Source organism: Opisthocomus hoazin, chromosome 6, assembly GCF_030867145.1.
Source record: "Opisthocomus hoazin isolate bOpiHoa1 chromosome 6, bOpiHoa1.hap1, whole genome shotgun sequence".
Classification (NCBI taxonomy): Eukaryota; Metazoa; Chordata; class Aves; order Opisthocomiformes; family Opisthocomidae; genus Opisthocomus; species Opisthocomus hoazin.
In genome coordinates this window covers 62,098,402-62,125,719 of record NC_134419.1, presented here as the reverse complement: position 1 = coordinate 62,125,719, position 27,318 = coordinate 62,098,402, and the positions used below count along the sequence as shown (strand labels likewise).

The window sequence follows — 27,318 nt, the reverse complement described above, 5'->3', positions numbered from 1 at the left end:
ATTTGTATTGTATCTATTGGGTTTTTTCTTACTTAAAGCTTTTTTTGATCGAGCTGTAATTCTGGAAGAATTTATTAACTCAGTATTATATATGAATTTCAGATTGGGTAGGACTAAAGCATTCATCACATGTAACTAATATTCAGGAGAAGAGCCATTGAGGACTGCTTTTGTAGTTAATAGGGAGAAGGAATTCCGCCAAAGGGAGATGATTGGAGAAATATCTAGGAGAGAAACACTGTTTTTCTTCATTAGGAACCTAATCACTCTAGGCTATTGCAATAGGGCATTAGATTCCTAATTTAGGTTGTCTTAATGTTTACAGTTAGCTGATATGTGTATCTCCCTGACAGACTACTGACATTGCCAGTACATCTTCCTGGTTTTTTAATGCAGGTTGGTTTCCACCTTCCTTGGAATCATTTGATTGAGTAAATTGTAAACCCAAAAACAGGTCAGCTTGGGACTGTACTCCAAAGCCTGTGTGCAGATAGACTGTGGTATCTAAATGTGCTGATGTTGTTTACCATAAAAGAAAAAAAGTTACATTGTTTTATGGAAAACCTTAAAATTAAATTCACCAGCTAAGTCTAGTGTCTATGGTTCTTATGCTCTCTAGACTCCTGGTATAGTCAATGGACTAGTAAGGAAGTCCAGAGGGTACTTCAATAAAGCTGTGGCCACATGCTGAGTTGAAGTTCTCTGAATCATCTCCATTGACTATATGTAGCTGTGGTACCTAAGTGAGACAGTCTGAATATCTGCTTTAGTGTAGGCAAAGTGTAAGCTACCATAATTAACAAGTATCTCATTATGATTTGCCCTGGAGCACAGTAGTTGATCTAAAGCTCTTTTGCTTTATTATGGTTTATTATGTTTTGAGTCACACATATTAAAATGCTTTCAGCTATTTTTTTCTTTGTGATTAGATGCAGTGTAAAGAGTTAGCATATACAAGGTACTTTCAAATTCGTCTAAAATAGTTTGGGTGTCTGAAATTATAACGATTGCAGCTTATAACTTTTTGAAGCTGCATGCCTAAGTGTGGTAGTAAAATTTATATTCATTTACATGTTTTAACACTGGACAATGCTGTAAAGAAATTACATGTCCTACATTTTTTCCACTTTACTAATTCACCAGGGATATTTTTGAAGTGGACAACTACAGCCCTATTCCAGTAGCAAATGAGGATGAATACAAAATAGTTATAAGCAAATTTCCTTTTCAAGATCCAGAACTTGATAAGGTAAGGAAAAAAATTATTTATTGAAGTTTGTCAAGATCCAGTTAAGGACACTTGGCATAGTCATGATTTTTATAATTTAAAAGTAATTAAAATTTGAAAAGCTAGGTAGATTAAGAGGCTAAATCGCCTTCTTTGTGTGTAATTATCCAGTCATAAATAAATATGGAAATTAAAGCTTTAGTCATGTGCTCTCATGTTTGACTGAATAATGAAACCCATTGTTCTGTAAACAAATTAATAATACACTTTAATTGATACAGTCTTTATGTAATTATAATACAGTCTGTCTTTAGTTAAATTTTGTTGCAACTCATTTGGTTTAATAATTCACAGTATATTGTATGCTGTAGTATTGGAAATATATGTGTAAAACAGGGATATGTTAGAGACAACAACTTTTGCATTTTGCTTTTAAAATTAATTATTTGTGTTTGACCATGTACAGCAATATAAACATGAAGGGACTGTAAATAATTCTGCCGTACTAGCACTCCAATAGGATAATCTTTCATAGCCTCAGCCATTCTTTCACTACAGACTAGTGTGGCAGAAAGGTGGTTAGTGTATTCTGCTGGTCAAATATGGTCTTGGTAATACCAATGAAGAAACAACAGGCCCATGATGGAGTCTGCAGAGGGGAACTAAATCAAAGAACCACATGACAGTGGGAGTAACTGTTGTAGAGGGAAGCTGGTTTATCACTACAGATATCTGGAGAAGTAAAAAGATACTCTTAATTCTATGATTCAGCAGGGATTTACCAGGCAAATGTAACAACTGCATGTCATTAATACAGTATTGCAGTGAAGATGAAAAACTAAAGGTGGGTTTTAGGCTGACTTTTGAATAAGACTCCAGAGTGCTTGCCGGATGCTATGCTCCATCAAATTCATTTACTTAGCGATTATAATACTAAAATAAGATAAACAGAATGGAAATCCCTTACAGTGTTGGAAGTATACCACACCCCAGACACTATTTATCATGACATATTTTGCTAAGAAATTGCAGAGATTTTTTAACTTGCACTAAATAATTTTATCTGATAGCCCCTCCCACTCTGTCTGATGTATCAGCACGCGTGTGTGGAGGTTACTTGTGTAGGCATGTGCAGTTACATGTATATATGATTAACACAAAGCTGTGGCTCTTAGTTCAGCAGCAGGAAAATGGATTCTCTGTACCCAACAATTTTCATTTTGGTTTATGACGCAGAGAGGGATTTCTATTTCATAGTGAGCAGCACTTTTTCTATGTATTTTTATGGGCAGAATCTCACTGATGCTTAGTTTTTGGGCTGGTGAGCTTGAAAGTAAAGCTGGGAATCAGGCTGGATTCTGTTCCCAACTCTATCATTGTCCAGCTGCATGGTGCTGGTAACTCACTTCACATCTCTCTGTCCATGTTCATTCATCTGTAAAGCAGGAATAACATTTTTTATATAGCTCTGAAAAGAGCCTGTATGTAAAGCAGAAGGGCAGCATTCAAAATAAGGCAGTCTGAGGTTTTTATCATGTCCTAGCAATTTTTGAAGCCGTTTAGTTGACTTCAAGCAAATTTAGCAAAGGGACGTAAGTCTCGAAGGTAACGTTCCTGAAAGTTTTGTCAACTAGGCAGTGGGATAGAGGGGAAAGAATCATTAAGTATCCTTGTAGAAAGAAAGAGTACAGTGTTACCTTATGGGTTACTAAATAGCAGGGAATCCTCATGGAGGGGAAACTTTATAAATGCTCCAACATCACTTCTGTTGGTTGCTGTTTATAATCCCATCCACTTCACCTCTCTGTTGTTGCCTCAGGCTATAAGGCACTGGGAGGTCCCGTTGGGTGGGTTAATTTAATCAACATTTCAATGTTTAAAGAAAAAAACCCTAAAACCTAAAAATAGGTGTGTAAGTTCAGGCTAGTCCCTGAAGGAGCCTGTGTAGTTGATAGACAGGAATAGACACCCCAGGGGGCTAATTCCATTTGATGTAACACTGATGCCTTTTACAGATTAAGGGAAATTTCACCTTTGAAAATGTGTGTTTCTCTCCATTTAGTATAAAAAGAGATGAATGCGAGTGTCTCATTTTTAGCTGTAGGTTAGGATGAATCACCCTCACATTTTACAGGCAAGTTTATCAGAAGAGTTGCTTTCGGCACACAAGGCAGAATTATGACCTGAACCTACTAGATATTTAACATAGCAGATCCAGTCTGACTGGACAGAAGAGAGTCTTGTCCCCAGTCTGCTATTTAGATTGAATGTGCCAAACTATCATGTTTTGATTATATCATCTAGTTTTACTCTCTTTCTGTATTCAGAAGTGAAACAATTGGCTTGTGTGTCTGGTTAGCGTTGTTTTTTTTCTTGCTGCTTACTCTAATAATCAGACAGAAAGTGTTGTGTCCTGCTGTATTGGCCAGACACAGTAGAGGATAAAGAACTACTTCTCTTAGATAGTTGAATATGTGAAGGCTGAGACTCAAATCCTGCTGACAGAATATTGTGATGATCTGAAATAGTTGTATGTAATAGCACTTGTTTTATCTGTAAAAATTAATTGCTGAAATCAGATGAGCCCATATTCAAAGTAAATTTTATCGTTAAATAAATGTTTGCTATCACTGTTGAGTGACAAGAAAGCCTGACACTTACACCATGTACTAGTCACACCACCTTATCTTAAATAAGAGGTATGGTTAGGACAATCTCAAGGTGATCTGTTTTGTCTTCATTTTTTAAAACACAAATGTTGAGCTGTTGATTAATGCTTTTTTTTTTTTTGAGAAATGGAATTCTGTGGGGATGATATCAGTTGTTAATTATTTTTCTCATTCATTTGTCATAGAGTAAACAGAAAATTAATTGTTTTGTGGATTTTAAAAATTATGTATTCAATGCAGAAATATCTATTTGGCATGTGTAGATTTAAATGAATTTATTTCTTTTTGTCCTTCCAAATACAATATCAGCTTTAAAACTAAAGTAAGAAGCAAGATTTTATTCTTACAGATTGCTAGTATTTCCTACGTTAATCCAAATTGTCAAAAATAATTCAGACTGCTTTGGTTTTGTGAACTATCGCGAGAAAGTAAATATATGATAGTAAATATACATGCCAAAACATTCTCAAGATGCTAAGATGCTTTGAAAATCCCAGATGTGCTCAACTTCTAAACCCCCCCCTTTTTTTTTCCCCCCTGCTTTCTCTGGCAAAAAAAAAAAAAAGTTTGCATTTTTGGAGCTTATGTCTGTCTTGTTCATTCAGACTAAAAGGGGTTTGAGACCTGGTTTTTACGTGTGTTTGTAAATTGCTTTCTGCAGAGGGTTCTTAAATTACAGAACATCTCCAAACTTTATTGTAATTTAGAGAAGTGATAAAGTTCTATTTTGCTTATAAGCTGTTTAAACAGATGTAGAAGTCAGTCCAGCACATACCACTGTTTGCATTTGATGAAAAACAGAAAAGCTAAAGGTAGATTAAAATATTGATAGTGTTAAGTGGCTTTCTATTTGTTGCATTTAATACCAGCTTCTCCTTAGAGTCAATTTCAAGTGTAAGATAGCATTATCTTTTATTTTCACAGCAATCCTTTCCAAAGAAGCTTCCAATGTCTCAGTCAGTGCCTCAGATTTATATCCAAGTTAAGGAATTTATTTATGCAAGCCTTAAGTTTTCAGAGTCACTTCACCGCAGGTAAGCTTAAAACATCAGCAATGTGACTTTAAGGTAACCTATAAATTCCAGGTGACCTAAAACTATATATTAAATTGAAAATATATTTTCTTGTGTACTTGCTAACTTTGTTTCAAAATTTACATATAATTTAAATTTATAATTTGATATATTTAAGCTGTGATTCCCAATGCTATAGCATATATTTCCTATATGTGGATATATATTGTATACAATATGTGTGTGTCTGTGTGGGTGAAGGTAGCTTGGCATGATGAACAGTCTAAAACACTGCTGGGTGTTTTAAACAGTATTTGACTCATTTGAATAATCTAGAGATTTTATTTATTTAACAAAGCATGTAAGATTTGAAAATATATTCTGATACTGACCACTTCAGCAATAATTGTGTAGCATCCCTGATTACCTCGAAGAGTTTTTCCCTTCTCAGTGCTTTGAGTTTCCTTAGCAATGATTTCTCTTGCAATAAAGCATGCTGCTGCCTGCTCATTCTCTCTTTGATCCCACCTTTTTGTGTTGGAAAAAAATCACAATTCTCCCATTTCCTTTCCTTTTGTGGCCTTCTAAAGCTTAGTTTTAATTACATAAAATAACATTCATAGATCTGAAATCTGGAAGGTATTCGTGGCTGGTCACCCACTTCTGCACTGTTAAAGATGTAAATGACTTGCTTTCACACATTCTTAATTGATACTGTTTACAATTTACACATACTAATGAGTGCATGCTGACCTCCTTAGTAACTCATTAAAACCCACAAATTACTCTTTCCGAACTGCTGTGTCAATAAACATGTCCAAGATCTAAAAATAACAGATTTTACTTCAGTGTTGCAATTCAGTTAATGGATAATTTGGTCAATGAAAGAGGTGTTCTGTGTGTTAGATCACAGAAGACTTGGAGCAACCAGAAATGAAATGCACAAAAGAAATTCTTAACATGAAAAGTTCCTTATGCAGGGAAAAAAAGAAAAGTATTAAGTATTACTGTCGAAGTATTGTAATTTACAGTATAGTTATAAAAATAAACATTTTTTTTCAGCTCAACAGAAATAGATGATATGCTCAGAAAATCTACAAATTTGTTGCTTACAAGAACTTTAAGTAGTTGTTTACAGAACCTAATTAAAAAACCTCATATAGGGTTAACAGAGGTAAGTTTTTTTGAATACTGTGTTTTTTAAGACAATTAATGCTATAACTATTCTTGTAAATTGAGATGTACTGTGGTATTGAGATTTGTGTAAGAAGAGCAAGTAGTGCTTGATTTAAAATTAAAAATTTAAAGAGGTGGAAGATGAAGTATAAAAAAGCATCAATATCTGCTACATAAATAATAACAATATGGTGTTTGGTCTAGTTGGAAGTATATTTACAAAGGGATGCCTTCTGAGAGGGAGATGACAATGAAAGACTTCTGTCTCCTGGATGATAAACAGAGATTTGCAAGAAATAAGCCAAAGGCTCTTACTACTTTGGTTGCATACAGAGCATGGTTCATGTGTTCTGCTCCTGTCTGGCAATTGCTAGCACATTGTTGAGTTTCTTGTTCTTACCATAAAAAAGCGGGGGCGGGGGGGGGGGGGAGGAGAGAAAATCTCTGTTGCGTAAACTGTCTGAAGTTTCAGAGTATACCTACCAGATCAAGAAATCTAAAATTTCAAGTTTACTCTGACACATGAAACTTTTTCTGTAGTAATTGCAATTAAAGTATTTTAGTAGCTTTGTGCATGCTGTTTCTTCATCAGGACTCTTGGTTTAATGTGTTTATTGGACAGAATAAGACAGAGACAGGGAGTCATTCTGAACATTTACTGCGGGTACATGCAATGTCAGGAGAGAGCAGGTACCTCCTGAAGCATACTGAGAAGGACTTTAGTGGTTGCCATTAGAGCAGTGTTAGGTCATATTGAAAGTTGATTTTAAACTGCAAGAACCTCTTGTGTAGATGAAATCAAGAAGACGATGAGAAAAGAGCTCTATAAATCATATATTGCCATGTTAGTAAGACAAGCAATACAATTTGTGAGGCGTAATTTTCTATGTTATTGAGATGGGTACTGGAATATTTTCAAGGATATGAAAATAAATTCACTAGTATTTTTTGAAGTGTTGCTTTATTGAGTCAATATGTTTTATGAGAAAAATGTTCTAGAGAAAACTTATTTTACCCAGCATTACATTAGTGTTCACTAAAACAGACAGTATGCAGTGAAAATTAAGTTAAAATATGCTGACGGTTCAGTTACTGTGCATTATGTACGTTGTCTGAATTTGTGAACTGGATATGAATGCAGGTCCTGCTTATAAATACATTTATGTCATGTACAAGCAGATTGTTACCATTGTTGGTGAGGGAAGGAATTGACAACCTTATTTTTGAAATTCCATAACCTGAGAACACATCATTCTGCAGACAATATTGGGAAATATTATTTTTTATAGCAGTAATTCTTAAAAAAGTATTTTTATGGTACAAATTAGTGAATTGCTTTTGGCAATATATTATCCTTTGTTTTCTCTTTTTTAATTCTGGAATACAAATTGGATTTATTTCACTGAGTAGGCATCTGCAGTGTTAATTTCTAAAATGGCATCATTAGCATGTAAACTGTAGTATTACTCCTGAGTGGCATTTGAAAACAAACTTGAAAACTGACAGGTTGTAACCTGAAATGCTGTAATTAATTGCTAGTAGCATCGTTGCTGAAACAAGTAATCATTTACAAAATCAAATGACAATGGGCAATACAAAAAGGATTTCTATGAGAATTTTTTGTCTCTTGTAGCTTGTTCAAATCATCATAAACACAACACACCTGGAACAAGCCTGTAAATACCTTGAGGATTTTATATCTAACATTACAAATATTTCACAAGTCACTGTTCACACTGCAAGACTTTATGGACTTTCTACATTTAAGGTATGGTATATGTCATCCGTAATATGACTATGTCTGAAAAGTTACATTAAAATCACTATAAATAAAGCATTTTAAAACAAAAGGGGGTGAGGGCAAAGCTGCACACTTTCTTACTTTTTACTCTAAAATAATTCTGAACTGTTAAGATTTCAGTTGTAATACTGAGTAGATAAACACTTTTTATGTTATCGGTATGATCTGAAATACGTCAGTACGTGAAGAGCATCAATATTATCTTTCAGATGCATCTTTTATTAAGTTATGAAATTACAAGCTAAGCTGAACCGCATCAGAAGCTTTCAATAGATTAAGCTCCAGTTTGTGTAACATCTCCCTTTCTGAATGGGATCAAACAAAACAGCTAGTTTAATCTAAAATGTTTGTATTATTTATTTGTTTTTATTCTACCATAGAAATATTTTGTGGTATATTTTCAAATTGTGTAACTTAGTAATATAAATGCAGTATTAGGAGTGTGCTACAAAGTATAAATTACTCAATTATCTTTTTAGAATTCGTATTTTATTTACATGTCCTTTATATACACAATAATACTTTTGAAAATGATCACTGGGAACTCAACTGTTTCTAGTGTATGGCAACTGCTTATCTGCACAAGCTGTATTTTCTCTGACATTTTTCAGAAATGGCAGAAGTACTTAAGCTTACATCTCAAAAAGCTAAAGTAAATCATAGGTGATGCATATTCAGCATAAACAATTGTAATTTCAACAGTTAGCATGGCAACGTTTCAGTTTTCTTTCTATGTATGGCTCCTCATCTCATTAGTATGTGAAGTTCTCCTAGTTGTTCTTGCATTTGTCTGTACGGAAATTCTGAAGAATTTTGAAAAGAGGAAACTAAAGCAAAAATACCAAGTGACTTGTATAGTCACATCTGATGTCCTTGGCAGAACAAACCCCATACCCTCATCTGTGAAGTCCCTCTCCACAAGATTACTCAAAAGGCCTTAGTCATTTTTCAGATGCAAGGCAGACACCTGTGTTGTTAATGAGAAATCTACACGTAAAAGTGAAATTGATGGAGACAACTTATACGCGTAATGTCAGGTAACTGGAGATGACTGAGATTTATCCCTAAGATAAACTAGTCGAAATCCTGATCCTTGCTCAGGCTGTTTTATGTGGTAAAGATGCCAGTAAGCGCTAAAACAAGATCCCAGCAGCTGGACTCAGCTGTGCTGAGTGCAAAGATGGTTTGGTCTCAGGCCACTGAATAGCCTTACACCAGAAACCCTCTTGCGCTGTGCCTTAGAGATCCTTCATGCACTGGTGATGGTTGAGCAACAGGTACTTCTTTCGAGCACCAGATGGTTGCGTACATTGAAGAACCAAGTTTTGGTATTCGTGTACATAATGGATGGCAGAAAGTATTTCATTGACCAAGTCTGGCTGAGTAGGTTTTTGGTTTAGAATAGAAGCAAATGTGTGTGCTTGGAGGGTGGTTTGGGGTTTTCTTTCTGAATAAAACATTCTGACAGAATAATAATTTTGCATAGGTTACCTTGTGCCATTAATTCAGGCAGTGTGTTGCCACCTTAATCACTTGAGGCTTCTGTACAGAAATTTTTGAAAGAGAAAGAAATCAAACCAGAAAGTCATCAGGGATTCCAAAGCAGCTGCCACTTGAACTTTAGGTATTTGGGGCTTTTTAAGTGTACACTGAAACAAAGGAGGGTGATTTCTTGTATTTGTGGGACAAAGAGGACTAACTCTATTGAGAGTGGTTCTGTTTTCTGTGCTTCCTTTTTTACTCTTGATGCAATACGTAGCCTATCCTATTACAATAGCCCTTCTGGTATAGATGTTAAAAGGTGGGTGAGGTGGAATAAGACATCATCGTTGCAAGACACTTCATATTTCCAGTAGATTGCCAACAATTTTCCCATTAACTGTCGGGTTTTTTTGCTAAGGATTTGATGAAGAATGCAAGACAGAAGGGTTGTGGCCTAGCAACTGTAGTTAGGTTACCATTGCCCTAGCATTAGCTTTACGAATTTTGCCCTGTCCTTAAGGTCTAGGCTGCTTAGTTTGCTTGTTGTGTACTGATAGTGCATGTGTGTCTTTGAATTTGCGTATCTGTAGATATTTTCTTGTAAGGTCAATCCATAATCTTTTTAATGTTCAAACAAAATACTGCATGCAGCCATAGTCTTTCATTTCATTAAGAGGTAAGATGTTCTTTATCCCTGAATTTAATAAATGCAGTTGAAAGGGTGTTATATTTTGTGCTGATTGCTTATGCTGTAAGTCATATTTAACTGTCCTCTAAACTACTTAAGTTCTAGTGGAGGGAATCACAGAATATTATGTCTGTCTTTACTGAGCTTAGTACCTATGCACTTTGGAAAAATACAGAATGAACGCTGATGAACATGTAAGATTTTTTTTTTTATGGTTTCTCTCCTGTCTCTTTCCCTGGAGAACTTGTTAGTACAACATTCTCCACTTATAGTAGAAAATTCTTTTCTTGTTAATCCCGCTTTTTTTCCCCCCCTCTCCATTTTAATGAAAAACTGCTTGCAGTTCCCCAACTGGGCCCTCACAGAGTTTGGTATGTTCTACGGTTATTAAATTCATCTCCTGGTGGCAAATCATGCCACCTCCATTCTTTATGAGTGGTCAAAAATCTCCTTTTATTAGCAGCATTGATCACATTTGCATTCCATGAGATGATCCTATGAGTACATCTGCACTGAATTTTTTTAATAGAAGCCTTCAGACCTATTTCATGGCTACTATTTTAGAGGGCTGTTTTTCTCCTTTTATATGTAAGATCTCATTTTAAGATGTCCTTCAGACTCTTCAAGCATTGTTTCACATGGATGGAAATTAAAAAAAAAAATCGCCAAAACATGTTTCATTTTATCGTATCAAAAAATTGTGTCGCTTTCAGTATTTATAGCCACTTTTTCCAACTTTGGATAACCATTGTTTTCCTGTGTTTAAATCAGCATTCACACAAAGCATAAATAGATGAATTTGCACATCTAGTTGGCAGAAGTTTTTGAGCCCATGGTCTCAGCATTAAGCTGCATAATGGCTGTTGGAGAGCCAGATGCACAGCGTCAAATTCTGTGCAGGTCTTCAGGACATACTCTGAGAGAAAAGCCATTTAATAAAACCACATCATTTTCCCTATTCGCTTTAGAACGGAGCAAAATCTGGTGAGCTTTCAAAAGGTTTTGATGCAATTCTGTCACCATGTTAAAAGAGGAGATGGAGTTAATTCATTTGCCTCTAGGAGTCATACCAAATCTGAGTACTGTGAACTCGCTCTTTCTTGACTTTGGCATGGGATTTGCAGTGCTGCTTCTCAGAAAGAACTTCTGGGTTTGAAATCCAGTTGCTCGGCTGTTCACAGTTTTCTCAGGGAATAGAGTAACACACTTTGCTGAAAGTACTGGCAGCACGCTGCTCCAGTTGTAAACCAATAACCAAAGCAAAATAAAATATATCCAAAAAGAGCCTTCCAGAACAAAAACTGAAGTTTTTGTCATTGCCAGTAAATCATCTTAACTGGTGAAGATGATACAGCCACTCTGTAAATGCCTTCGTTCTCAAACAAAAAAAAAACAACCCAAAGCCAGACAAACAAACAATCCAAGCAATTGCACCAACCCTAAGCAGATATATTTACAAGTCTTGTCATTATAGATTGTTGAAACTGAGAGCTTATAATTAATTAGAAACTTTAAATATAGATTTGACTTTAATAGTAGGGTCACATGCTTTCTTGCTTCCTCCTGAGGTGTCTCAGGGCCTGGGGCCTGACTGAAGACTGAATTTGACACACTTGATGTGGTGCCACCTTTAAACTTAGGTTGTTTTGATTTTTTTTTTCTTTTTGTCTTTCTTATTTGCACCTTTCTGAAGTGCCATGTTTTTGGACTGCTTTCTGCCAAAGGAAACTAGTGATGGGTATTTTGTACACTTCTATGTTGCTCCACTATATCCAGCCTATTTTTGCTCTCTAAAAACCTTCAGCAACTGACTAGTTCACTTGAAATCAAATCTCTTACTTGAATTATTTCTCAAGATCAGTGAAGAAAGTTTCATGTTAAGCCCAAATTAGAACATAGGATTTACCGAGTATCTTTAAATTGAAGGCTGGCAAAAGCATGCCTTTCCAGCAAAATACACCTTATCAAGCATCTGTATGTAGATCCCATTGCATCTCTGATGTTGTCCCGAAAGAAACAAGGCAGATAGCATCGTAAACTCACTTCACAGTAAAGGTTAGGCTTTACCTCTTTACTGTTCCAAAAAGTAGAATCCAGGTGGTGGCAGAAGAAAAAGTAGGGGTGGGATGAAGTATGGGAGTGCTCCGAATCACAGTGGGTGGTGATCAGTATGTTTCAAGGAGGATGAAAAATTATGAGTATTCTTCAGATGTACAGTTTTAAGACATTATTTACATAAAAATCATACGACTGCTGGACCTCTAGGCATAACAGATAAAGTAATTAGATTCTTTTATTATTTTCTTTGTAAAAGAGGGCAAATAAACTTTGTGTCAGAGTTGATAAATTTATAAGGCTGAATTACAGGTGGTTGTAGTGAGAAGAGTAAAGCAACTGCTTTGTTTTCAAATTCAAATTAATTTCATTTGTGTCTGAGAACTTAAATTATTCTGTAGGCATATTCTGTTATAAACACTCTTGTAGTATACATTATGGGAGTTTTTTAAAAACCACTGCCTCAGACTTCCTGTAAGACAGAAGTTAAAATATTTATTTAAATAAAATATTTTTCGAATCTAAGAAAAACATAAGACTTCAGTTTTATTGGTGAAAATAATTCGATCTGCATTCTAATAATATTTTAGAAATCTGACAGTTATGTACGGGTTTTTTTCAGGATGCGAGGCATGCTGCAGAAGGAGAAATATACACAAAACTTAACCAAAAAATAGATGAATTTATTCAGATTGCTGATTATGATTGGACAATGTCTGAATCAGATGGAAGAGCCAGTGGATACTTAATGGACCTTATTAACTTCTTGAGAAGCACGTTTCAAGTTTTTACTCATTTACCTGTAAGTGTTCACAATTAAGTTTAATTTCAAACTACTAGAGCATGATTTTATTTTAAAAACCTAAGATTTTGAAGGTAGATGTTATTTTTTGAATTGTGCATATGCTGACAGATGCATTTTAAAATTTTTTTCAGTACAGATGTGCTTTCAGATGTATTTCAGTATGTTGATGATGCTTACCCATGGTAATACTTATAAAATACTTTACACACTTTAGTAATATTGTTGACAACAGCTAAGTTACAAATGGTGTAAGAACTCCTGCAGTTTTTTAGAGCCTCAGATGGCCTATGTAATTAAACATGTTGGTTCTGTGTACACATGCATTGATTCAAACAGTGCAGAGTTGGCACAAATCCTGCATTTCTGCATAAGGTTATGGAGGTCTTACATTCTCCATGGTTGTTTTTACCTAAATAGTTTTGATCATAAAAGGTAATTTGATTGTAGTTAACTGAGCTTTATTAAAATTAATCCTTGTACATATTCAGATATATACTGTGTTATTTTGTCTGGTACTGTTAACCTGTTTTATGTACTAATTGTTACATTCCGTTGTCTGATTTCCCCTTGTTTAAGACAAAAAAGACTAGTTTGATTTATCATCATACTAGTTTACAGCTTTATAGGTCTGGAGTAACTTCAGTAAGTCTTTCAACTTACATCTGCTTTTCATCAGCTTGTCCTCGGTTGCTACTGTCGCAATGATGTCCGAGTGCTTTACCCACATGCAATGCCTGTAAGGAGTAAGTCCTCAATGCATAGAATGTTTTGAGGCTGCAAACCGGAAGTAAAAGATAGTTTCTTTACATGCACAGCAAGGCGTTGAAGTTGCTGGTGTAGTGGGCTTATCTGGTCTGCCAGATCACATGTGAAGAAGCTGGGATTCTTCAGTCTCCGTTTTATTTTTTACTGACTCGAAGACATAACCCACTCAAAATGGATCCCATAATATTGATGTGAGTGTGATATGCGAGGCATGTGCTTCTGTGCCAAATCAGTTGAGCGTTTTCTGTTAAAGAACAGCAAGTTTGTTGGATAGTTAAATTCATTGTAACTTAACATACAAGGCAGTGTGAACAAATGGTACTGCTCCTCAATGGTCACATGCATGTAGCAGTCAAGGGATGTGCAACTTCTAGAGAAGGATGTACAGAAGTCTGTCATGAGTGTGTGTTGCGATATCGCTGTTTGGAAATGGGCCACAGACAGCATGAAGTAATGTGTTGAGAGATGGAAAGCAGCAGCTGTGGCATTTGGACTTGAAAAGTGAAAGGAATAGAAATATGTGCCTGGGAGCACAAGTCAACCTTTGGAGAAAGCTAGTTCCCGTGAAGAGGTTGTTTGGTAATTTCAAACTCTGGTCTGGTAACAGGCAGGATGTAGAACTATGTGGATGACTAGTCTGGTCTAGCAAGAGGGTTCTTTAATTTTTGACTTGTCCAGTGTATCGCTCTCTATTGTGGCTTGGCCAGTTGTGGAAATGCACAGTCCTATGAATGTTGTTGTGCATGAGCTGTGGAGGTTGTGTGAAAATGTGTGTACAATTTCATTATGGTGGTTCTGGTTAGATTTGTAACAGTAAGTTATTTTCAGTAAGAGAAAATGTATAGTAAAAGCATTTTCAAAGATAAGTGGAGAACTAGGTTCCATAACTCTTTAATAAGAGCTTTGGAGTGCGAAACTAAGCTAGATTCACATATGCTATAGTTAAGATTTTAAATAGTTGTAGTATTCGTTTTCATTAATGGGTTATTTCATTAGTGTCACAGTGTCATTGCCACATTAATTTTTGTATGGCTGGCAGAAACATTTCATTGCTCAAAATAATTTCTCAGAATCTTTTCTGTAATTAGAAATCAAAGAACAAAAGTCCTAGCCACTGGCTGTAATTCTAGTGAGGAAATGAGCAGGACAAGTGGAGGAATTTCTTCTCTTCCTGGCTGAGCGTATCCAATCATGGTAGAGGGCATTGAGCTAGGGCGAGGGGCATGAGTTGGCCGCACTAGTTCTCCGTAGTCTCATTCAAGGGTCACACTGACTTTCTCTTTGATAATGTTTCAAACTCTAGTCTTCCTGTAGAAATGTTATGGTAAGTTCATTAAAGCAGTCTTTGAGTTCCTGTCATTAGAGTCTTGTTTTATTTTAGCTGTATGTGTAAGCTGTGTGAATGCACAAGAGTGTGTCTCCTTTTGTGCTTCCATGTGGGGTTATACTGAATTATTTCTGTACCAATGTAGCCGTAACTTTTTAAAAGTACTTCTTATGTTCCATATCTGTTTTATGCAATTTGTATTATTTTTATGGGAACATTAGAGATCTAAGTTGGATAGACCATGATCTCAGTTTCACTGAATCTCCACACTTTGTGGCACAACTTAGTTAGAGTCTGATACCACTTGAATCACTGGAAATGTCTTGCGTCTCTGAAGTTTTGCATCTTAGTTTTCTCCTCTGTGTTTGTTTACTGTACTTAAGGAGCAATTCTGGAAAATAAAATAGCTTTATTCCACCCTGCAGTTGTATTACCATTAGATTTATGTTAATATTTATTAATGGGTTGTATTACATTTCGATTCTTACTGTCCTGAGCCATTCTGAGTCTTGCTTGAATGAAGTATGTTGGTAACATCCAGATAGCCTCTGTAAGCCAAAACAGTAAACATGGCATTTATTTTTTAACCAAAGTGTTTTGGAATATATTGTTTCTTATAATGAAAACTTTTTGGAGAGGCATATCAACAGATGCTTCATCATTTGAAGTTTGCTACTTTGATATTTTGACATACAGTTTCTCATTACAGAAAAAAATGTTTTATTGCCAAATTAGTATTATTTAAATTATGATCTCTTTGTTATGCCTGAACAAAATACTATATAAATTCACAGGTTTAAAAAGGAATTATGTAGCTGTAATTGTTCTTTTTGGAAGCTTTTCCTTAGCTTTTATTGCTACCAATTTTTTATTCTTTTTCTTTTTTTTTTTTGATGTTGACAGTACATCTTAATTTTTTTGTTTTGATTGCCTTACTGGTTTCCTTCTCAGAATAACAACAATGACCATGCAGCTATGTCGGTAAGTAGATGCGAGATGAAGAAAAAGCATGTGAACTGAATAACTATGAACTGCCTGCAGGCTTATTGCTTCAATTTTTAATCATTTAATAAAAAGACCCTTCTGTTTTGCTGATGCCTTGCTGTATACCTTGGGTGGTTGCATGCAGGGATCAGGGTAATGACTAACTTCGGGCTTTCGTACACTGGGACAGCAGGAGCCCTAAAAACCTTGCAGAAGGTTGGTGAGGTGTGCCTTGCATGCCAAATGAGGTAATTTAGAGGAGACTATGAGACCTTTAGGAAGAGAGGTCAGGTATCAAAATGCAGCTGAGACATGCATACAGAATAAGAGTAGAGTGATATAAATGACAATAAAGAATAAAGAATCTGAAAGTTCCATCGTTTGTCTGCTACATCTGCCTAGGGTCAAGGGAATGTGAGTGCTCGATTTTTCTCTTTTTTTAAGGTGATGATGGATTACATGTAAGAATTCTTCCAAGCCCTGATTGTTTTCAGGTTATCAATTTTTGTATAAGGAGTTTATTTTGATTTGGCATAAGCATTTACATGATAATGAAAATGTTGAAATTAATATTATTCTTTTAAGAATGGCTTCTGAATACTGACTCTCTGAACTTACTTTTACCATTTTTCTCTAGTAATGTGATTAAGTCTTGTTCACTTGAGCAGTGTGTAGCAACAAACGTACACTGTGCTGTTTAAGTGAACAAATGTGTAAGGCACTTAGAGTACACAGTGTGGGAATAACTGCATTCATTGCTACCATCTGGAAAGCAATTGGCTGAGTAGTAGCTCTGTGGATCTGGTGAGAGGATATGGCAGTGGCCTTACAAGTTGTTAGGAGCCTAGAGCACATGACTAACAAATGGAGGTTTAGGGAGGTGGATTATTTAGTCAGTGAAAGAGAAAGCTGAGGAGAGATCTAGTGGCAGCCTACAACCTCTTGAAGGAGTGGGTCCAGAGGAGAGCCACAAAGATGATCAGAGAGCTGGAACACCTCTCCTGTGAGGAAAGGCTGGAGGCTGTTCAGCCTGCAGAAGAGAAGGCTGCAGGGAGACCTTATAGCGGCCCTCCAGTAGCTGAAGGGGGACTATGAGAGAGCTGGAGAGGGACTTTTTAAAGGGGCATGTAGTGATAGGACAAGGGGTAATGGCTTTAAACTGAAAGAGAGTAGATTTAGATTAGATATAAGGAAGAAATTGTTTACTGTGAGGGTGGTGAGGAGGCACTGGAACAGGTTGCCCAGAGAAGGTGTGGATGCCCCCTCCCTGGAAGTGTTCAAGCCCAGGCTGGATGGGGCTTTGAGCAACCTGGTCTAGTGGAAGGTGTCCCTGCCCATTGCAGGGGGGTTGGAACTAGATGGTCTTTAAGCTCCTCTGCAACCCAAACCATCCTATGATTTTTATGACAGATACAAAGGTAATGGAGCCACACTCTTCTTCGTAGGACTGACAAATTCACATGTGGCTATAGTCACAAGTAGAAGCTTGGGAGATGAAGCTTTGACATTAGGGAAGAAGTCTGCATGAAGAGAGTAGTGCAGTATGGGAGGAGGTTACCCAGAGAGACTGTTGAATTCCCATCCTCGGTTGTTTTGAAGGCTTAGCCAGAAAAAGGGACAACGGACTTGAACTATTGTTGGCAGTGGTCCTACTCCACATAGGAGGCTGGACTAGTTCCAATGAATATTTCTATGATTTGATTGCTCAGCCTCATGTTGAACTGTCAAGCTAACAGGTGTCGTGAGCACTAGGAATATTGAATGTTTTGTGTAGAAATGTTTTCTGTTAATGTTTCATATATGTCAGTGTGCTAGTTATGTCATCACCAAGCAGTAGCAGAATTTCAGAGATGCAGAGCACAGAGGCTGCATTGCTTTTGAAAGATTATAATTTTACAGTCATGCAGTTTTTAATGGTTCTATTTATAAAGTCACAAGAATTTAGTCTTTTGAGATTATTGCTGTTTTCAGGTGTTTTACATCCAATTTTAAGTTCATATTGCAGTTTATAGTGCCACTAGATACTTAAAATCAAAAGTTAAATTAAAATTTCGTTATACAGCCATTAATCTAAGGAAATCAATTGTATTATCAAATTTGTTATTAAGGACCTGCATTTGTTAGGTTTTATTTTGAACAGTTAAAGAAAAATGTTACCTTTTATTTTCAGATCAGTTAGTTTGAAATGGTAGAGGGTGCATGTGTAAGTGTTTTTAATCTAAGTTTAGAATTTCCTGAAGTTTTATTCTAGATATGTGCTTTGTCAGTACAAAGTTAGTATCGGACAACCTTTTGGAAAAGAATAACTGTTGAAAAGTAACAGTTAGAAATTGCTTTCAAGTAGGTATTTTTATTATTTCAGTAGAATTTGCGGTAGAGACTGGAAGTAAAATTGATTCTTAAAAATGTCATTAGTGGTTTTTTGGTATACTTGTGTTTTATCAGTAGTTCAAAAGTTGAATTTTAGTCCTGATGTTAAGTAATAGAATGCTTTAGTTATTATAACTGCTATAATCTGTATGTTTAGTTTCTTTGCATTTTCAGAAAGTTTTTCATTAGGTCATTTCATATTATTAAAATAATTCTTCAGCTTAACTTCTTCGATTTAACAGATAAGTTTTGTTATATTCTTTTATGCTGAGGATAGCAGTTTGTGTTATTTTATTGTTTCTGTGATTGGCAGCAAAAGCCTAAGTTCACAGCTTGCAGTGAGGTTGAAGGGGTGGTGGTTTTCTGCAGCTGTATTCAAAAACTGTCATTCAACAGTCTCCGCAAACTACTTAGAGAATAGGTTTTCTGACCGATTTCTCCAAATGCTGCTCCATGCTGTCTTTGATTGGCACTGCCTAGCAGGGAGGATGGATGAATCTGTCACTGGCCAGTTAATTGTGTTGCTGGTCTCAGCCTGACATCAGGTCTTTGACTTCTGAGTGGCTCAATACAAAACAAATTAGCAGATTGTAGTCATATTTCTCATTCTATATGCTTTGACTTTGTTGAATGCAGTCCATAAATCATATTGACTGACACCATAGTGAATGATGAAAGCTGCTTTTGAGGCAGCTAGCATGGGTCTTAGCAGTACCACGAAGGTGCCATGGAAGGATGCATATGGCTGACCCTTAGGGAATTTCCTAGGAGCCAAATGTCTCTTTACTGCAATTGTTCTTAGGATAAAAGCTTTTGGGTCCTATAAAAAAGGATTTAATATGTCAGCAGATTCTCTTTACGAGCTCTTTTGAAATATAAGAAGTTTGTCTAAGGGTTTTCTCTTTTTACAAATTTGTATTTCAGCAGAATTTGAAGGGTTTAAACAGTTGCCTTTAACACTGTTAGCAGGTGTTTTTGCTTATAGAATAGGGTCCTTGTTTCTTAAACTTTACGTTGGTTGAGTGGAAGAATAGGTTTTGTAGATAACAGCAATTAGCATAGGCAGAGTGAAGAGAATAGTGGTGTCTTCAAATGGAAGGCAACTGGAGCAAATGTGAGAAGCCTGCTGAATCTCTGCATGCTATTGAATATAGGTGTTTAATTCCTAGCTACAGTAACTATGCCCCCACCCCCCTTAAAAAAAAGTAAATAAAAGCACCCAAACTTGCAAATAATAAACACTAAGAGTGCTTTAAAACTAACCGAGATTTGTTTAATTCTGGAAAAGAAACATGGTGGTGTTATGTTCATGAATCCTTAAATTTCTTCTTTAAGATGCGTTAGGAAATAAATGGCAAGGAATTGATTAATTGGTGGAGGGTGGAAATTTGGAGAGAGATTTTAAATAGATCTCATTTGTCAAACACAAACTTTAATGTCATTTTTTTCTGAATATCATACATCCAATGTATTTTGAACTAGGAAGCACTGAGTTTTGAAGAGGATAACAGTAAAGTTCACATTTCTCTCAGTTAAAATTCAGCATTTTTGTTGATATACGTAGGTTCATTTTTTCTCTAGATTTAAGAAAATCGAGTGATTGTACTGAGTAAGTATAAATGGTTGATAGTAAACTTCCATTATTTGTTGATACGTCATGTGAACAATAAGCCTGTAGTTCAAGTTACATAGTTGGAAAGAGTTTAAATGTTAGGATGTTTCCATCTTAGGAAATTTAAAAATAAACATTAAGTGTACATGTATTGATACGTATTTAAAGTCCAGTGGCTTTTTACCATGTCATTTCTGTATTGTAACCATTATCTGGTGCTCCAGTACTATTGATATTTGCCAGATTGTACCAATTAACTACAGATGCTTGTTAGAAATATAAAATTGTCATTTATTTAAAATAAGAAAGGAGAACACATTGTTTGCATATAACATAAATTGAATGTTAAAATCTTGCTTGACAACCTATTAATCTGGTTGAACTTTTATTACATTATAGTGGCAGCATAAATAGGACATGGAGCTGATTTGATGGAGCAGTATGTTAAACAGAGATGCACTAGTTGTTCCATTAAATCAAAATGACATTTCCATTAAGTATTTCAAACCTACTACACTGTAATTAAATGAACTGTGGCCCATTGATTCCCCTTCTCACCTCCTTTTTTCCTTCTCTTTTCCACTTTTTTTCCTATTTTTTTTCCATTCATATTGACATTGTTCTGCTTGGGGAATAGAGCTGCATGTCTCCCAGTGTAATTACCATTGGGTTTGGGAGACTTTTAAGCATGCTGTTCTTGCATTGTTTCTTACATTCCTAGTTGTCAGTTCATCTGTTTTGGTCAAAAATGTTATTTGCTTTTCTGAGATTTTCAATTAAGAAACTGATATCTCATTTTAGATATAAAGCTCCTAACAGTTCAAGGTGTCCTAATGCTAAAGAGGTATTAGCAAAAGCCATTTAATGTTTCAGTGTGACATGTGAGGACAGTGAACGCTTTCCATTGTATTGTCTGCATTTTAATTACATTTTAACAAAGAATGGATTTTTAAAAGTACAAAATATTTAGGGCGAAATTTGCTTTCTGTTGTATATATACATGAAAATTCAATTATATGAGCAAGTTGTCTTATGAAGGGCAAGATCTGTTTCTTCAGACATTGGAGCAGAACTTTCCAAAATTTTTGAGACAGTGAACTGCTGTCTATCATTGTTCATTGCCTGTATGTGTTTCTGTGAGTCAAGAGTGAATTGATCAACCTGACTTTGCAGTAAATAGCTGGATAACCATTGCTTTAGAGAATACATGTCATCTGGTGGATATAAGTAAAACAATAGTCGTGTGTGCTCCAGTAGGCGTATTACATAATTATGATTTCTTTCATGTAAGTGTGTTGATAGTTACCATTGTTTCAGTACGTATTGCAACATAGTCCTGGATTGAGAAGCATGGTTTAATAAATGTATGAAACTGGAGAGATTCATATAATTGCATTTGAAAGCCAAGATCACTCTGCTCTAAAAGATTGCACTGCTGTGAATAGAATGGTGCCATCTGATTGAGTATCTGGTCTTAATTGGTTCTCTTAATTCTAAGGTAGAATTTCCGTACATTTCCATTTTTCTGTACTAAATTTTTAATCATTTCTCAAATTAATGTCTGATTTTGTGCTTTGGTTTTGGTCTCGTTTGGAAAATGATTTGTCTCAATTACATATACATCATAAAGAGAAATGTTACTAACTAGACTGTGATAGGAAAATTATTTCTATTTTGTACAGCAGAGGGCTACATTTCATTTTGTAAGTAGTTGATTACTGACAGCACTGATGTATTAAGCACCTGAAAAGATTGTGGATAAGCATGAATACTTTAAATAATTTAGCAACAAGCTTTGATGTAGAATTCAAGTAATTAAAGTGCCAATAATTAGCACAAGCTGTTACGAGAAATGCTCCAACTGAGAACAGTGGGTTTGATTTATATAAAGTTTGGGGTTTTTTTACTAACTATTGTTAAAAATATACAGCATGTTGATTTTCATTACATTCCTGTTTTCAATCTGTTTGAAAAAAAAAAAATCCACAAAGCTGTTTATATGCTTCGTCAGCTTACGTTGTTATTATTTTTGAAATGTCCTTGTATTAATGAAGACTGTTGGATTTCTGGAAGAAGTACCAATAATTGCTTTAACATATATTTAGTTTAGTTCCCTGATTAATTTAATAGAAACAAAGCAAAACAAAAAAATAGAAACAGGTCAAACAAATAACAGCAAGTGTGATCTTTCTCCTTCTAATTAAAGTCCTGCTGCATTAAGGCTTTGAGGGTATGTTAAAATCAAATCACATAAGCAGTTCTTTAGTGACGTATTATTTGTTTCTGTCTTAAAACCTGTTGCTCTTTCTACTAGGGGAAGGTGGCCCAGACAGCTTGCATGTCAGCCTGCCAGCATCTTTCAACGTCCCTAATGCAGATGCTACTGGACAGTGAATTAAAACAAATAAGCATGGGAGCAATTCAGCAGTTTAATTTAGATGTGATACAGTGTGAATGTAAGTAGATGCTCCAGAATTCCTATCTGTATCTGTCTTAGCACTGCAAGTAAGTTCTTTAATGTAAGCCATGTAGTGATGTTTTTCCATAATCTATTAAGGCTTTGTCTTTGAAAAAACAATTATTACAGTACAGCTTCTTGTAAAAGTGTTTGTGAGTAAGCATGTTAACATTTCTAGGAATTTTTTTTTAAACTCAGGTATCTGATTGAAACATACATCTGTTGCTACTCCTAATGGGATCATAATCGCTATATCCAGTAAAAACACTATAGTCTAGTACAAAATTTCCCCAAACCACTACATAAATATTATGCTTTTATAGTTGAGAAAAAAAGGTCAAATGTCTGTGAAATTTTAAATTTTCCCTCTTGAGTTTATTTCTTATGATATGATTTTAAATGTGCTGTTACATAGGGTTTCTGCCTCCCAGAATTACTACTGCCTTACTGTGCAGAAAAATAGTACACATTTAGTAAACATCGGATGTTGTTTTATTCTCACTGTTCAAAATAAGGCATCAGAATTATGTTATAAAACTGGTTCAGTCCAACACTGAAGGCAGGATTAATTTCCTCGTGTTTTGCATGGAGCTTCACTGCTGAGGGTGAGCTATTAATCTGTATGAAAGAAGCTACTTCCATAACATCATTGTGTTATGAATAGGTTTTAGATCTGGTTTCATAGTTGATGACTGAGATACAGTGAAAAGGCCTACTAGCGGTTTTTTTCAATGCAAATTTTTAGATTCTTATGCTCTGTTTTTTCAAAGTACCTTTCCTCTTATGTGTTTGAAGCATGGATCTCAATTATTTTGGTGACAGCTGTAAAATGGAGCAGTTCTGCAAGTCGTATCCTGAGGTTTTTAGTTTGGACACATGAAAAAATTGATGACTACTCAATTAGCAACCACCTATGGGAAACTGGAAATTTGATTTCAAGCAATTTGGTTAGCATCACAAAGAGTTTTTGTGGGAGTCCAGGGACAGAGTTAAGGGGAATTTTTGACATTTTAACCATACGATTGTTTTTCCTGCTCCTGCCTTGTTGCATTCCAGCTAAACTCTGTAACAGGTAGAGCAGGCATCTTTCTGACAGTCCTTCCTTGTACAGCCTTAAGGCCTTTCAGTGCAGGGAACAAACTGACAGGATTATCAGGGTCCGACTGAAAAAATATTTCTGATCATGACATTAAAGTTGGTCTCATGATTGCATGAGTTGGCCAAACAGATGATGGTTTTACTTTTTTTTTTTTTTTTGACTTTTAGTAAGCTTGATGTTGCAAATTTAATAGTGTTCTTTTCAGGTAGGTGGGTAGGGGTATGGGTATGTGCATTTGTGTAGTTTCCTAGGTGTAAAAAAGATCTTAGATGTAAAAAAGATGCCAGTTGTAAAAACAGAAATTCCATAGTATTAATAATATTGACACCATCATCATTCATCTAGACAAGCTGAACTGGTGCACTGACTACACAGTCATCTGCCTTCTGAACAAATAGTGTAACAGTGAAGAGAGCTTGCCCACTACCATATTACTCTGTTTCTAATATTTAAAATATCATCCATGAATGACACAGTGCTTCACTACTTTGTATAGATTAACCAATTCAGTGTTTTCACTCGGGGATTTCTAGCAGTACAGGGGATAAAATGCATGCCTTGCAGGTGACTTTCATGGTATAAACAGTATGTTCACAGCAAAGTAATGAGAAGTCCCAACAAGTCCGACTGTCGTCTGGTCTCTGGGTTGTTTTCACACCTTTTTCTTCTTAGCCTTTGCCCTGATATGTACCATGCTAATTTCTATTACCGCTCTTTCTACAGTCTTTGGCTACTGCACAGTGGAAACTTCAATCAGTGAAGAGATCTTAGTATTATTTAATCTAACATAATAATGTTTCATTATTTTAAGATTAAAATGTAACTGTAAGACAACATGTTTTGTTATATGTAGCTTTTATACTGAGCATATGGCATGGACATGACATGGGAAACTTTGGGCCAAAATGAGAAAGTTTCAGAAAACTAGTAACTTGGACTGAAAAATGCATTCTTTCCACCATTGCATACCTTCCTAGTGTGGGTTCTACAGATGCAAATAGAATAAACTTTAATTCTTCCTTTCTTTAAAGCTTTTAGAGCACCTTAGAAAAAATTTGGTTTTGCGCAGAAAACCTTTGAGAAGTTTAAATACGATTATGGAAGCTTGTCAGAATAGTATGTTGCAACAAATGACATCTTATAATCTGTGGAATAAGGGTTTGACACAAGATTTTGCTCAGACTGCCTTGCTGTTGTGGATTCATTCATAAGGTCCATCACAGGCACATTCCAGGCCTCACTGTGATGCCTGTGATTTATGTTCTTGCTCATCACCCTTCCCCCAGCTTTATGCTTTGGCACTTTGGGATTAATGGATACAACAGTGACATTTAAATTAGTGCTTAGAGTGTGCGAATAATTCACAACTGTTGGGTAGTTTCCTACTGTATTGTGTATATGGGTTTGACATTTTACTTACAGACACAGTGCAGTATACTCAGATGCATTTTAAACTAAAAAGTTATGTGAGGTGTAGAAAGCTATGAATATTACAAGATACATTTTTTTAAATTCTTGGCAGTATTCTAGATATTTACTCTGATCTTCCGGATTGCATTTTTATTCTTTCTAATATAAACTGGAGGAGATAGAAATAAAAGCAGGAAAATGGTATTGCTTGTCAGATTTTTTTCTTTTCCATTAAAAAGCAATCAACAGTCCAACCAACAACCCAGCAATCTGTTAATTAGCAGCAATCTGTTAAAGTCAGTAAGTGCTGAAGTTCTTAGTCACAGCAAATAGGTGGACTGATAAGTGGACTTCCAAGAAAGGAAGGTGGAGGGGAAGGAGGTGATCTTGTGGTGAACTCTGGGATTTCATTATCCTGCACTTCATTTCTATGCAAAATGCCTAACTTCTAAAAGGAGAGCAGAAAACCTGGCAGTATCTGATACTTTTGCTCAAGAATAGTAGTAGTATCTGGTGGTCTTCTGTGATGATTTATTAAAAAAAAAAAAAAGTGATCTTTGTTTTCCTTCCAAATATTCCAAAAGCTTTCAATTTTATTTCAGTTTGTCCTGTTCTAATTGAAGTATTTCTCCACTCTCTCTATGTGTTGTAGAACTTAGAGCAGTGTTTTGCATCTGTGTTTTGCACAATTGTTTCTCAGTGGGGATCTTCCACTAGGGTGATTGGAATTCTTACAACAGTATTCAGAAAAACAGAACGTACTAGGTCCCATTGAATAAAACCCAAAGAATAGTCTTTTGCTTGGACATTGCATTTCGATTTCCTGAGGAGGGAAATGCGTTGGGGAGAGGAGGCGTTTGCTGTTTCTTGAAGATGAAAGTCAAATGTGGGTTGCTGTATCTCACTTTCTGAGAAGCAAGGTGTGCATAATGGAAAATGAGCTTTTCAGAGACACCGTCCAGATCTAGATACCTTACATCAACTTTTTATTAAGGAATTAGAACTTGTCAGAAATTCTGATTGCTGGAAGAGTTAAATGTAATTTTTAGAGTTTGTGTGTTTTAACGTAGCTGAATTGTGAGACAGGATTAATTGGCAGAAGGAGGTACAGTTGAGTGGGCATCCCTCTTCATGCAGAGGTGGATCTGTGCAAGGAAGAAAAGGTTTTGGGTCCTGTCTATAAATGAGTATGGGTTAGCAGAGAATCAGCGCAAAGCAGGATGCAGTATACCTTCCTAACCAGCCCTGCGTAGGGCTTCCTGCAAGTCCCTCCTTTCTCACCCACTGTGTGGAGAGCTGCAGTATCCAAGACCAAGAGGGATCTTGACCCAAGTGCTCTCTGTTGAGCACACACAGAGGTGCTCTCCAGGTGGACATGCCGGAAGCTAAGGAACCCAAATCCTGTTTATCCTTGAAAAGGCGGTATATTCTCCTCTGGAGGCCCCTTGCTTTACCTGCCTCCTCTCCCATCGGAGAAGTCAGGTTAACTAAACTCACGTGAGACCATCCTTCATCCGCCAGCCACACATGGCAGCGCAGGGGCAGCAGCCGGGTCTCGCCGGGGTGGGGGCCTGCTGCCCAGCCGCTGGCAGCTCCCTCCCTCTGCCGGGCTCCCCTCTGGGCTTGTTTGGACAGCTGGAGCCTCCGACAGGGCTGCAAAGTGGCTGGCGTCTGCTGCGATAGTCGCCTGATTCTCCCCTTTTCCTTTGAAAATGCATTTGCAGCTTTGCTGTCCTGCCTGTGAATCAATGCTATCCGGCTGGAGTAAAACTGTGTTAGTTTAGCTTTTGATCCAAAGTCTGGACTCTGAGTTTTAATTTCTGCCGTTGAGTGGCAAAACTGTTTGCCAGGAATTAGATACTGAATTCCCAGACCAACAGAGAGGCACAGCCAGATGATGGCTAAAAGATGTGAGTTGGAGAGAATAAAATTAAGAGACCTGCTAATAAATCTAGAAGTGAGTAAAAATTCAGTACAATTTACAGTTAAAGATGTCTTAAATTCCATTTTAGCAGACACAGCCTTTTTCTGAGGATACTGATTAACACATAGACACATCAATTCATGTATATCCTGTATTCAAAATGTAATGAAAAGATCAAAGTATTCAAAAGAAAATGGACTGGAGTCAGCTTTACAATATTTAAATTTACCATTCTCGCATATGTGTTACGTCCCAGCCTCTTTTTGTATCACTACATACTTTTTTCATTGGATCCTACCTCCTGTAAATTTCCAAACTGGATGTTGTACATTGTTGTATGTTGAGATTGTGCATACTGTGGACATACATTGTCCCAAAGAGCCTGTTCTGTATACACAGAAAAGGTCTACACAGTATCAGCAAAGTGCAGGGAAAGAAAATGTTAACAGAAA

The 27,318-nt window shown here is 36.1% G+C and overlaps 1 protein-coding gene across 11 annotated transcripts in view; it reads left to right on the top strand.

The window, feature by feature from the left end:
• The window catches only part of EXOC6 (exocyst complex component 6), a 94,742-nt gene that overhangs the window by 38,212 nt on the left and 29,212 nt on the right, over positions 1-27,318 (top strand). For 7 of the 11 annotated variants that reach the window (XM_075423457.1, XM_075423463.1, XM_075423462.1 and 4 more), the window contains 7 exons: positions 1,144-1,249; positions 4,822-4,931; positions 5,973-6,084; positions 7,720-7,854; positions 12,735-12,914; positions 15,961-15,990; positions 22,290-22,431. In XM_075423457.1, the coding sequence (XP_075279572.1) occupies positions 1,144-1,249; positions 4,822-4,931; positions 5,973-6,084; positions 7,720-7,854; positions 12,735-12,914; positions 15,961-15,990; positions 22,290-22,431 (815 nt within the window). Of the gene's footprint in view, positions 1-1,143; positions 1,250-4,821; positions 4,932-5,972; positions 6,085-7,719; positions 7,855-12,734; positions 12,915-15,912; positions 15,992-22,289; positions 22,432-27,318 lie in introns of those variants that run through there. The other 4 variants (XM_075423458.1, XM_075423459.1, XM_075423455.1 and 1 more) reach the window with 2 other exon arrangements.